The 13,386-nt window shown below is 39.9% G+C and overlaps 1 protein-coding gene across 1 annotated transcript in view; it reads right to left on the bottom strand.

Annotated features, from left to right (window-relative positions):
- MAML3 (mastermind like transcriptional coactivator 3) overlaps positions 1-13,386 on the bottom strand; it is a 247,792-nt gene that overhangs the window by 222,121 nt on the left and 12,285 nt on the right. Inside the window, exon 2 of the mRNA XM_044681706.1 lies at positions 10,562-12,139. Within this exon, the coding sequence (XP_044537641.1) occupies positions 10,562-12,139 (1,578 nt within the window). The remainder of the gene's footprint in view (positions 1-10,561; positions 12,140-13,386) is intronic.

The following is a 13,386-nucleotide window of genomic DNA, read 5'->3' as shown; positions in this document are numbered from 1 at the left end:
ATTATTATTCCCATTCTGTGGATGAGGAATCTGAGGCACAGAGAAGGAAAGGGACTTGATCAGGGTCACACAAATGTCTGAGGTGGGATTCAAGTTCAGATCTCTCTGGCTCCAAATCCAATATCACATTCACAGTACCTAGCTGCCTGAGGCCTTGCATCCACTCAGTTAGATAAAATGTCTGGTGGAGTGTGTTATTTTTGTTTGTGTTCCCAGGGGAAAGAGGCCGAAGTGCCATCTGTCTTTTCTATCTGGCACTGCAAAAGGAAGTAGCATGGGGGACAGGGCTGGGTAGAACAGCAGGGCAATTAGCCAGTAACGAGGTGAGTGCCCTTAGACTCAGCTTCATGCAACAAGCCTGAAGCTTCTGACTGAAGCCTTTCCCTCCTTGCTGCTCATTCTGCCTGATCCAGAGGCATCTGACTGGTATCTCACAGAGTAAGCCAATGGCAATAAGATTAACCAATTATTAAACCATTATTAACATTATTAAAAAATATTAAACCAATAACAATAAGAATAACAATGATTGCAAAACCCAAATGTATATGGGCCAAAATACCAAAACAAAACATGTCTACTGGACAGGCTTTAGCAAATTTGTTAAATGTCTATTTTAGGGAAGCACAGATTAAATATGAACAACTCTAGCAGGTAGTTACAATGGAACAAGCCTGATAGATAAGCACCAAGGTGTTCGGTAGTCAATTGGATGCCTGAACAATCAAGCTTTAGTCATTCCTCCTAGGGCTCATAAATTTAGCCTTTCATTAGGCAAAGCTGCCAATTCAATTTTATGATGTAAAAAAATTGTCATGATTAATAGCTTATATTTAGTATTTGCTACATCCACTAAAAGATGGAATATCCTGGAGGAGTTAAAATGACTCTTGACTCACTGATAAGCAATGAGTTCAGGCAGTAAACACTGCGATTTCCCAACTAACATCAATATGCGAGGCTTTAGGAAAACGGATGGAAGCAAGTGAAGATTCAGGTGCACTCTTGGATGTACGGTTTTCATATCCACTAGTTCATGCAAACCCAAAAGTCACCAATTCTAGATAAATATGTCATGCGATGCCATTACCTCCCTAGCATGGTGGTAATAGCGAGTGTATTTTCTGGTAGAAGAAAATGAAAAGAGGCTTTCAAAATTATATTTGCATAGATATTCCCAAAGCTTCACTCTAAGCCCTGACTAATTGTGCAGTAAGATTTTAGGGGATAAACAGAAAAATAAGACTAAGAAAGGTGGATTGTTTGACTGTAATAAAACACATCAATAAGAAGCTTCCGAATTGTCTATTGCTGACAAACACTAACCATTGTGCAATGAAGTCGCCATTACCTTTTACTAACCATCTCTTTTCACAGTATCTTTTTTTTCTTGTTCTTTTTGGTTAGTGGCACCATCACTGTTGTAGTCATTTGGGTCCAAAACTTCATAGTTATCTTTGGTAAATTTTCTCTTTCCTCCATCTCCTGTAGGTCACCAAGGATCACCAATTTTAAAGATAAAAAGGTTCCTAACAATTATCCCTTGCATTCCTTTCCAATAATAAAATCATCTCCCTAGTCTAGACTTGAATCATCTCCTACCTCAGTTAGTACAACAGCTTGCTGGTCTACCACCTTCAGTCTCTCCCTCTGCTCCAAGCTAGCTTACACAGCTGCCAGATAGACTGATTTCATCATTTGACTCCCCTGTTCAAAGGCCTCCCCCAATCTGTCTTGTTTCATGGTGGCCTCCCAGCAGTGGTGGAAGGCCTCGAGCTTTTTGTCTCCTTGCATAAAGGGGTGCCTTGCCACTCCCTCCCCTTAAAAGAGAAGATACCATTCATGCAACTTTCCCTGGAGGCAGCTAGGTGGCACAGTGGATAGAATGGGGAACTTGGAGTGTGTCACAGCCTCTGTACAGAAGCAAAAATAAGTTAGCCACATAAAAAGAGACAGTGTTTGCCCTTGAGGAAGTCACAATATTAAAAAAAAGATAATATGGAAAGATACAACATAAAATAAATTCTACTTATCTCATCATACAAATTAGAAAATGGGGATAACAAGTCCAACTCTTTCTTAGAGTTTCAGGTAATATTTTCCTCCCATTATTATCTTAGTTAATATTACCTGGAAATTGGAGAGGATGAAGCCAAACAGACATGTAGGAGGGAGAAAGAAAGATGTCCTATGGGCCAGAAAGAGGAGAAATTCTAGAACTTTGCTCTTGAAATTTGGAGCTTGCTGCTAATGTGGACAAGTCAGAAGAAAGGAAGGGCATAATCTTGATCAGGGGCAAAATTCAAACAAACAGGCATTTTTAAAATACCTACTAGGCACTCTCCTAGACCCTGAAAAACAAAAGCACAGATAAAGCAGTACTGGTCTTCAAGGAATTTATATTCTGTTGAGGAATGGGGGCATGAAACATCTCCACAGATAAATACAAAATATACCCCAAATGACTGCAAACTCATTTAATTGAGTTATTTAAAAAAAAACAAAATATAAAAAAAATTTAAGATGAAGACCTTATGAAGCAACTAGCCTAATCCTCTTACTTTTACAAATGAAGAAATTAAGACTCAGTTCAAATAACTTGCAGCAAGGTCACACAGGTGACAGAATCAGCATCTAAATCCACAAATGACTAATTCCAAATCCTCTCTTCTTTCCAACATACCATATTCTTGTCTCAGATGCAACAAATCAACATTTAGTAAGCATCTGCTATGTGTGTTTGTGGATATAAAATTTAAATTAAATTAAACTTAAAAAATTTTTGATCTTCTCCTCTCTTGAATGGCCTGGTGGAACTCAAGTCATTTCTGATCGAAGAGATACTCACTTCGAGAGATCTGAAACAAATTCCCTGGTGCAGAAATAAACAGAGCATCTTGAAATAAACGTCTTTAGTGGCATCCTGCTGTTTGCTTTAGGTGTTCCAGTCTTCGTTTAAAACAAAAATGATCACGGAGTACCCATCTTCCTGATGACAACGGCAAATTTTCACCAGCGACAGAACAAAACATATTTGAACTACATCTGTGTCTAATTATATTTTATGCCCTGCCTATAATTTCTATTTGTATTTATGCTATGTACCTGCATGCAGCATAATTATATATGCTGCGTAAGTGTGTACAGAACTACTTTGGATAACTAAAAGACACATGTTTCCAAAGAGGACTAAAAAATCCTTTTGAAGCTTGTTTCAAACAGTTGTGAATTAATGTTTCATGTAAACATATTAATAACTGGCACAGTTTTAACCCAAATAGCGACGTCTTATTTTCATGGTGGACTCACAATGCCAGTTTTCTTTGCCACTGAGAAGAAGCACATGAAAAAGGCAGAAAGGAAAGAGGAGAAATATATAAATTTAATCTAGAAAACCATTACTTTGTCCTCTTCACTTGACTGAGCTTTTTAAAAACATGACCTCTACAGCCAAAGGCTTCTGTGTCTTCATATTCCAGTAATCACATGTGCCTGAAAAGAAGTAGCTTTCCGAGTAGGAGGGCAGAAGTCCACGTGCCTAGCAGAACACAAAAGGGCCAACCAAGACAGATCTCTCACCTCACATCTACAAATTTCGGATCTGATGAGGGCGGGAGGCTATAGAAGATCAGAGAGTCAGAGGGGTACACTTAGAAGGAAGCTTAGATGGCGTCTAGCCTAACCCCTTCGTTTTATAGATGAGAAAACTGAGACTAAGAAAGCAGTTGTGATGGGCCCCGGGTCACAGAAGGTGAAATTAAGCCAAAGATCAAGGATTTGAACCCAGATTCTCTGACTCTAAATTCACCTCACATTCACCAATACCATGCTGCCTTTTCTAGACATAAATGAAAAGGAATTCTCTCTCTCTGGGCTCAAGGGGAATTACTCCAAGTAATATGGAGATAGATAATGGAGTGACATGGATTAAGCCCAATAACAGATCTCTTTAGGCATGGTCCACACTTTAATTCACCTATCAAACATCTTGGTTGACTAAATCATCCCATATAGAGTCTTTATTATTGGTCTTTACTAGATTTTAATAGTAAATTATTTAAAATGAGAAGCAGCATGGCATAGTGGATAAAGAGCTGGTCTTGGATGCAGGAAAACTTGGGTTCAATCTTGCCTCTGACACATACTGACTATGTGACTCTTGAGAGGACCATTTACAACCAATGTCTCCACTTCCTTCCTTCTCGCTCTCATCTTAATTCAGTGCTGCCTGGCTTTCGGCTTCATCTTTATACTAAAACCACATTCTCCAAATTAACAATGATCTCTTAATTGTCAAGTAGAATGGCCTTTCCTCAATCTTCAGCCTTCTTGGCTTCCCTGCAGCCTTTGACATGTTGGCTGTGCTCTTATCTTTGGTCTGCCCTCCAGGTATTGGGGACACTGTTCTCTTCTGCTTGTTGCTCTAAACTGTCTGCTTGCTCCTCAAGGTCCTCTGCTGGCTCTTTATCTGGGTCGTATCTACTAAACGTGCATCCTTCAAGGCTCTGTCTTGAGCAATCTTCTCTTTTCTCTCTCTAGTATTTTGCTTAGTGATCTCATGGAGTCCATGCTTAACCTCTTTCCTGACTTTCAGTCTCACCTCTCCAGCTGCCTCTTAGACACCTCAAACTGGATGCCCCATAGATCAGCAACTCAGCATAGCCAACGCTAAACTCATTATTTTGCTCCTGAACCTAATTTCCCTCTTACTGTTGAGGGCCCAACCATCCTTCCAGTTCCTTAAGCTCAGAACTCAGATGTCATATTTGACTTTTTACTCTTTATCTCTCTGCCCTCTTATCCAATCTCTTACCAAGTCCTATTAATTCTACCTTCCTAATACCTCTCATATACAACCCCCTTCTATGACAGTGATACTATCCTGGGGCAGGGCCTCATCACCTTCCACTTGGACTACTGAAATAGCCTAATGATTGGTTCCCTGCTTCAAGCTTCTTACTACTCTAGTCTGTATTCTACTTAACTATCTAGCAACATGATCTTCCTGAAGCACAGTCCAGGTTACAGCCCTCCTCTTTTCAAGAAATCTCAATGGCTCCCTATTACCTCTAGGATCAAATACTAAATCTTCTGTTTAGTTTTTAAAGTCATCCATATCCTGCCCCTCTCTTATCTTTCCAGTCTTTTTACACTTTACTTGCTCCACACATTCCATTATGTGACTCTGGACATTTTCACTAGCTATCCCCATACCTAGGATTCTCTCCCACTTCAACTCAATCCTCCAGAATCCCTGGCTTCCTGCAAGTCTCAGATAAAATCCAACTTTTTACAGAAGCTTTTCCCGTTCCCCCTTAAAGCTAGTGCCTTCCTTCTAAGATTATCCCCAATCTATCCTGTACATATGGCATTTCCCTCCATTAGACTGTGAGGGCAGTGATTGTTTTTTGCCTTTTGTTGTATTCCTAACACTTAATAGGGAGATGCTTAATAAATGCTTATTGTCCTGACTCAACTTGACCCTGGGTAAGTCATTTGACCACTAATTACTCTAGGCAGCTCTTCAGACAATTAAGCTGAAGAGAAGATACTGACCTAGATCAGCAGAGGGAGTTTGCTCACCTGGGAATTCTCTATACCAATTAAACAATGGATTTAATATCTATCCCTACATCCTAATATTTCAAAGGCAATATGGAAGAGGGGATTCAGGGCTAGCCTTGGAGTAAGGATAACTTGGACCCAAGTCCTCTCTCTGCCAGATAGCAACTGTTAAACTCTGGCTAAGTTACTGATTAATCTATAAGAGATTATTAAAATAGAGCTAGAAGAGTCTTTAGAAGCCAGTACTCCAACCCCCCTAATTTAAAGATGAAGAAACTGAGGTCCCGGGAGGTTAACTTGCCCAGGGTCTTACAGCAATTAACAGAGCTGGGAGTTGAAGCTAAGCTTTCTGACTACAAATCTGGGAGTCTTTCCACTGTCTGATATTGCCTTCTATGGAAGCTAAGCATCAAGCTAACTGAAACTACCTTGGGCTTTAGGGAAAAAGAACCATACCTGGAGCTCTAAAATAATGCTTCCTAAGAAAAATGTGCAATTCTCATCATTTGGCTTATCATTTTTATTATTGCAAATTCATGGCTACAGAGGAAGCCTCATACTGAAAGATGTACCTCAAGTGCTGGTTTGATCCCGTTTTGACTTTAGGTCTTCAAATCAAAGGACAGTCTACTTAAATCTCAATGAGGAGTATGTGTAGGAATAGCAGGCAAGCCAAATGGACCAGCCAATCAGATCTCACTTTTACATAAATTCGGGGTAAGGCCACCAATCTAATTCACTGATAATTCTAAGTTAAGGAGATTCTGTGAAAGAAATGCCGTTTTAGGCATACATTTCCTTGTCTACTACTTGCTCACTCTTGGGAAACTCCTCTTGCAAAAATTTTGAGGAGAAAATAAAGAATAATACCCAGAAAAATTCCACCACTCCCCTTCCCATCTTCCCCAACACACTGCAACAAATCTACTTATTTTTCTTCTTCTTCAGCTTTCCTTCGCTTATGGAAATGCTTTGTGCTTACTAGAACAGACAGTTAATTTAAAGAACTCTTAAACTCACATCTCAAGTAATGAAATTTGGGAGGGAAGAGAAAGGAAAAAGTTCCTAAGCATGCACTCTTTCTACCCAGGTCTAATTGCCCCTACACACCAAGTTACTCTATGTATTGTTCTTACCTCCTTTTACTTGGGATATGGGACTATTGGGTACCCCCACCCCCCAAAATGCAACTTTAAATAGTCTAGGCTAGAAGAAAATGCCAAAAAGGTACTGGGACTAAGGTTGCAGCCTTGTCCTTCTACTCTAGACTAAAAAGTACTCAAATTTGAAATCTGAAAATGTAAAGAAAGTCCTCAGTATAAACTTCCCTTTTCAGGCACCAGTAAATCCCATCTCTTTATTCTTTGTCTTTGTTGCGGAAGCAGGGAACCAGCCAAAAAACCCTGGGCAAACTCTTTTTTGCTTTTAAATGCCATTCTTGTGCCTCTCTAGGAATTGTTGAAGAAAGAGCTAAATTAAGAATATTTGGATTCCAATTAATTTTGCAATTGATTATAACTTTGTCGTTGTTTATGGTAAATAAAGGTGAACATTTTAGAGATGAATGAATACTGCAAAGGGAGAGTGGTAAGGCCCTCTCAGAAGCAATGAATTTTTCCACATGCTTTTTCTTATCAAATTTTTCACCATTTTAGAATTAAAATATCAAAGTAGGAAACTGTGTGACCTTGGGCAAGTCACTGAACTCTTTGCCTCACTTTCATCATCTATAAAATAAGGCAGAGAAGGAAATGGCAAACCACTCCAGTGTCTTTGCCAAGAAAATCCCTAATGGGGTCAAAAAGAATTAGATCCAACTGAAAGAACTACTGATCAACAACAGGAAAAAATGAGAAAATATAGAAATTAATAGGGCAAGAAAATACAGTATTTAAAAATAAATGCAGCATCCAATAATCAAATAAATATACTGTCAAAAACAAGAAAGGTGAATCTGGCCCCCAGGCTTAGAGTGGTTTACTAAATAAGAATTCATTTTTGTAATTAGTGCCTTCACTGTTCAAAGCAGGATAGATGCATAAGAAAGAGACTTAACTAGGGCTCTGAAATAGGTTGTTTTTTTCTTCACTCTTTCAGCAGTTTACACTATTAATTTGCTTTGTAAACTTTTCCTCCCTAGAGCAATACATAGGAAAAATCTGAGCCCAGAAAGCTCAAATTATGCTTAATTAATGAATTTTACTGTAGTCTTTAAGTATAGAGGTCCATAATTGTGCACATGCAGTGCACTGACTGAGAAAGGGGTATTCTAGCTTGCCTTACGATTAAAGTCATGGAAAAAAAAGTTTCATAAGACAAATCATCTTCTTTCCAGAGACCCAGACCTTTGCTATGCACTCATCTCATATTCTGCCTAATTCTTGGATTTGATTACCTGCCAATTCAGACTTGACCAGTTGTATCCAGTGGAGCTCTTAGATCTTGATTTTTATCAGCCCTCTTTCCTCAGCAGAGTCCTATTAATTATCCCTCATCACCATTGGCCCCATCCTCCAAACAGAACAAACATGAAGTCTGGCAGAAGTTGCGAGACATCCTCCAAATTTGAATTGAGAAATTCAAATCTGGCCTCTACTATTTTCTATCTGACCTGCTGAACTACAAATATAAAGGTTTTCACTGGAACTGCCTTGCATGCCAATTACCACCAAATTCCCTCTGTCCTCATCTTGGAAAAATATGGTTAACTCTCTCACATCCATATACCAGTTATCCAGAATTACACAGAGCTGCCCTAAAGGTTGAAAGGGTCACTTTACTGTCTGAGATGTCAGTGAGATTTCCTAAGCCTCTGAGTTTCTGTCTACGAGGAAAGCAAGTAGGAAAGTCATAAAAGAAACTTGTAATTCATTCTATCCCAGAGTAAGAATTTTGCATATCCTTTTTTGCATTTATTTACTTTTTTAATTGATTCATTTAGTAGAATTTATTCCCAGATATCTCAGTCCCACCTTCCCTGCTCCACAGAAGGTATCACTCAACAAAAAAAGATATTTATATATGTACATAGATTGGGTCTTTCTAGCTTCTGTTTTTCAGTTCATTCTCTGGGAATAGACATTCACAAGTTATTCTTCAAATATTAATTCCAAAGTTGTATACGATGTTCTCGGTTCTACTCATTTCACTCTGCATTACTTTATATAGATCTTTCCAAGTTTCTTATGGTGCAATAGTATTCCATCACATTCATATACCACAATTTGTTTAGCCATTCCCCAATTGATGGGCATCCCCTTAGTTTCCATTTCTTAGGTACCACAAAGAGGGCTGCTACAAATACCTTGGAACATAGAGGTTCTTTTTCTTTTCCTGGATCTCCTTGGGAAATAGACTCACCAATACTATTGCTGAGTCTAAGCTATACAGAATTTTATAACTCTGGACTTAATTCTAAATTGCCCTCCAAAATGGTTGGGTCAATTCGCAATTCTACCAACAGTGTATTAGTGTTCCCATTTTTTCCACATCCCCTCCAACATTTGTCAACTTGCCTCTTTATCATTTTAGCCAATCTGATGGGTATGAGATGATATCTGAGAATTGTTTTGATGTGCGTATTTCTCTCATCAGTAATGCTTTAGAGGATTTTTTTTCTCATACACCTATATATGGTCTTGATTTCTTCATCCAAAAACTGCCTGTTCATATCTTTTGCCCATTTATCAACTGGGGGATGGCTATTATTCTTATAAATCTGAAAGTTATCTATATATTTTACATATAACACCTCTATCTGAGAAACTATAAAATTTCCTTCCCAATTTTCTGCTTTCTTTCTAAGCTTGGCAACTTTTGTTTTATTTGTATAGAAACTTTTACTTTATTTGTTTGTTTGTTTGTTTGTTTAAACCCTTACCTTCCATCTTGGAGTCAATACTGTGTATTGGCTCCAAGGCAGAAGAGTGGTAAGGGCTAGGCAATGGGGGTCAAGTGACTTGCCCAGGGTCACATGAATGGGAAGTGCCAGAGCCCAGATTTGAACATAGGACCTCCTGACTCTAGGCCTGGTTCTCAATCCACTGAGCCACCCAGCCCCCTGTATAGAAACTTTTAAATTTAATTATTAAATTTATCTATTACCAAAATTGCCCATTATCTCATTATGCCCTCCATCTCATGTTTACTCATAAATTCCCCTTCTATCCATAAATCTGATAGGTAATATGTTTCCTCTTCTTCTAATTTACTTATGACATCTCTTTATGTCTAGGTCATGTATCCATTTTTATCTTCTCTTAGTGAATGGTGTAAGACAGTGATGGGCAAACTTTTTAAAGAGGGGGCCAAAGGAAAGGAAATGCTCCTCTGTCAGTCTGTTTCTAAGGCAACTCTTTTGAAGTTTCATTGTATTGTATCCTACTCATTGTATTCGTCAGATTAGGAATAATGTCATCTGCGTGGCTGGATAGAACATTTCTGGGGCCACATCTGGCCCATAGGCCATAGTTTGCCCATCATTGGTGTAAGATATTGGTCTATACCTAGTTCCTGCCAAATTACTTTCCAACTGTCCCAGAAATTTTTCTATCCAAATAGTGATTTCTTATCCCCAAAGTCCTGGATCTATGCTTTTGTCAAATACAAGGTTACTATAATATTTTACTGCTGTTTGTTGTTTGTCCATCCCATTCCACTTATCTACCTTTTTACTTCTTAGCTAGTAATAGTTTTGATAATTATTGCTAATACAGTTTAAAATCTGGTATTGCTAGATCTCCTTCATTTTTTTTTTCATTATTGAATATACTTTTGTCCCGATGATTTGTCCACAATTAAACCACTTTGGTCTCAAACTAGACAAAGACAAGAGAGTTTGTTATACTAAGTTTTAACAGCAACTACTTTCCAATCTTAAGCAAAGGAAGGAAAACACACATTCAAAGACCAAACAAGAAAGTATTCCTGCAAGTAACTCTTTCCTTGGCAATTCTGAAATGGCCCAACGTAACTCTTGCAAGGGCCTCTCACTTACCTGGCTGTGAGAAGGAAGCGGGGCATAGGCCATAGGCTGATTCATCACTCCTTTCTGCTTCATGAGAAGCATGCGCTTCTGTTCCTCATTCAAGTGCGCCATCTGAGCTTGGAGCTGGGGCTGGGACTGCGGCGGTGGTGGCTGCTGCTGTGGTGGTGGCTGCTGGGGCAGAGGCTGCTGCTGCTGCGGAGGCTGCTGCTGCTGCTGCATGTACGGCATCATCGGGTTTTTGTTGGGATTGGCCATAGGTGGCGTCATCCTCTGACTCAGTTCTGCGTTGAAATGGGTCAAAGGCTTAGTGTTTCCGTAAGTCAGTATATTGGGCTGCTTGCTTAAAGAGTTTGTACCCAAGTTATTTGGCTGCTGATTGATCATATTCATGTGGTTCTGGGGGAGGTAGTTATTCATTGTCGTCTTCTGCAGGTTGTTTGCCATGGCAGGCACTATAGGGTTTTGGTTGTTAAAGGCTTGGGGGTACATCATGGGGCTATTTGGTTTGTCTGCACTGAAGGCTCCTCCATAGGGACTGGACGGGGGCCCCACTGGTGACCAACTGGAAGTCTGGTTTGGATGCTGTTGCTGTGGCTGTTGTTTCTGTTGGATAAGCTTAGCTCTCTGCTGCTGCTGGGCAGCCATTTGTTTGAGCTGCTCTGCAGGAGACAAATCCGCACTGGAAACCGCCACCGGACCAGGTCCCGAACCACTCACAGTTCCTGCCGCTGGAGTCATGAGATAACCATTTCCTGGCCTGGATGAAGCTTGGCCCGGGGTATGGGCTTGGTTAGGAGTTTGGGGGGACTGGACAGCACAGTTTGCTGGCGAGCTGGCAGGATTTGGTGCCACCGGAGTACTAGAAACAGAAGGTATGCTACTAGCTGTGGAAACATTAGAAAATGGAGGGCCGGAAGAAGACGGTCTCCCTTGGGGAGATCCCATGGGGACGTGAGCAAATGGAGAGTGAGAAGGATCACTCTTTACGCTCGCACTCTCCTGAGAAAGAGGCGTCTCGGTGGTTGGCCGAGAGAATTCCGGCTCCTTCTTCTCTTCAAAATCTTCATTGAATAAGTCCTGTATGTCGTCTTCAGGGACAGTGTTCGCCAGCTCATCTATTAACTCCTGCCACTCTTGATCATTGAGGTTAATGTCTGAGAACAACTTGTTCTGATTGGAAAGCGATGTTTCCGAAGTGTCAATGCAAGTGGGGTCATCCAGTGGTTCTTGTTTGAGTTCCTTGTTTTGCAGGATGGCAAAGCTATCCTCAAGGTCACTGCAACCATTCATGGAAAGTTTAATCTCCGGCAGCCTGCCATTCTTACCCAGCTCTTCTATGATCCCCGGAGCATGAGCTCCACTGTTCGGCAAGGGTAAAGAAGGCTTCATGTCCAGCTGGTGAAGAGGAGAAACAGAAGGCAAAGGCATATTGTTGGGCAGATTGCTAATGGTGTCCATTGCTGCAGGAATGTCCTTTCGGATTCGCTTGCTCGTTGGGGAGAAGTTCCCATCACAGGCGCCATTCTGCTGTTCGCCATTAAGGGGGGACCGGGCTCCTTCCAACTTTCTCTTCACAGTCTCTTGAAGCTGGAAGGAAAAACACATACAAGAAAGATTGTCATAGGTCATAGATTAAAAATTTATTATTAAAGCATCACAGTAGGAAGAGTTCCAAACTTTCTGTTCCCAGAATCCTCTACACCTGGGGAAAGAAACTCTTCTACTATGTTTCTAAACCAGCATCAGATTAATATTGAGTTCTAAAACAGTGATGGGCAAACTATGGCCTGCGGGGGAGCTGAAATCTTCCATCCAGCCAGCGATATTATTCCTAATCTGACGAATACAATGAGTAGGATACAATACAATGAAACTTCAAAAGAGTTGCCTTAGAAACAGACTGACAGATGAGCATTTCCTTTCCTTTGGCCCCCTCTTTAAAACGTTTGCCCTTCACTGCTCTAAGAGAAAAGAGGCCATACCTTCCAGTGAGCCCAACACCACATATCAGCTCTGTTTTTAGGAAAAAGGAACCAAAAAACAAATCGTAGATTTGGTGGGGGGTGAGTGGGAGTTAAGGGCAGTGCTTTTGCAAAGGATAAGTCATTTGTTGTTATTTTCAAAATCAATGCCAAGCATAAGACTTGGAGGTGGATTAATCATCTTGGAGGGGAAGAGCCAGTCATTTCTTAAAAACATTAAGAATGTTACATCTTAATAGAGAACATCCAGGAATGAAATATTTTAAAGACTCCAATAAAGATCTTTGTAACTCTTGCACTGAAATACCATACAGTGTTAATAACGCACTAAAATCATGCAAAGCATGCCCAGGAATGAAAGCGATAAAGGTTTCAAAAATGACAGTCCAACAATTCCCCATAATGCTTCTTCTCTGTCTGGGTTTAGGGATTTGTCAAAATTTGTCAACACAAGTTTAAAAGTAAGACAGTAGAAACTGTGTTTAGCAAATGGCTAAATGCTCAATAAATACTTTTCATTCATTCATTCATTCATTCATTCATTCATTCATTCATTCATTCATTCTATGGAGCTGGAGAGTCAAGTGTGGCAGTAGAGAACACATAAGACATTTTATCCATCTCCAATTCCCAAAGGCTAACTAAATTAGCTAGAAATCTTGCAACAAATAAGGGAATGGCCCCACGAACTTGACATTTATTCACTGGAGTTTCACTGTCTTATTGAGATGAGGAAATTTTGAACAGGATCCAAATGGAAAATGAGTCTAATTTAAGAAAAGCCAAATGGAATAGATATGCTTTAATTTGGAGAAAAGTAAGCTGAAAGAAGACTATAAATATACACATTAT

The sequence above is a fragment of the Gracilinanus agilis genome, chromosome 6, assembly GCF_016433145.1.
Source record: "Gracilinanus agilis isolate LMUSP501 chromosome 6, AgileGrace, whole genome shotgun sequence".
NCBI lineage: Eukaryota > Metazoa > Chordata > Mammalia > Didelphimorphia > Didelphidae > Gracilinanus > Gracilinanus agilis.
The sequence above is the reverse complement of the archived record's forward strand: the minus strand, read 5'-3'. Positions and strand labels throughout refer to the sequence as shown.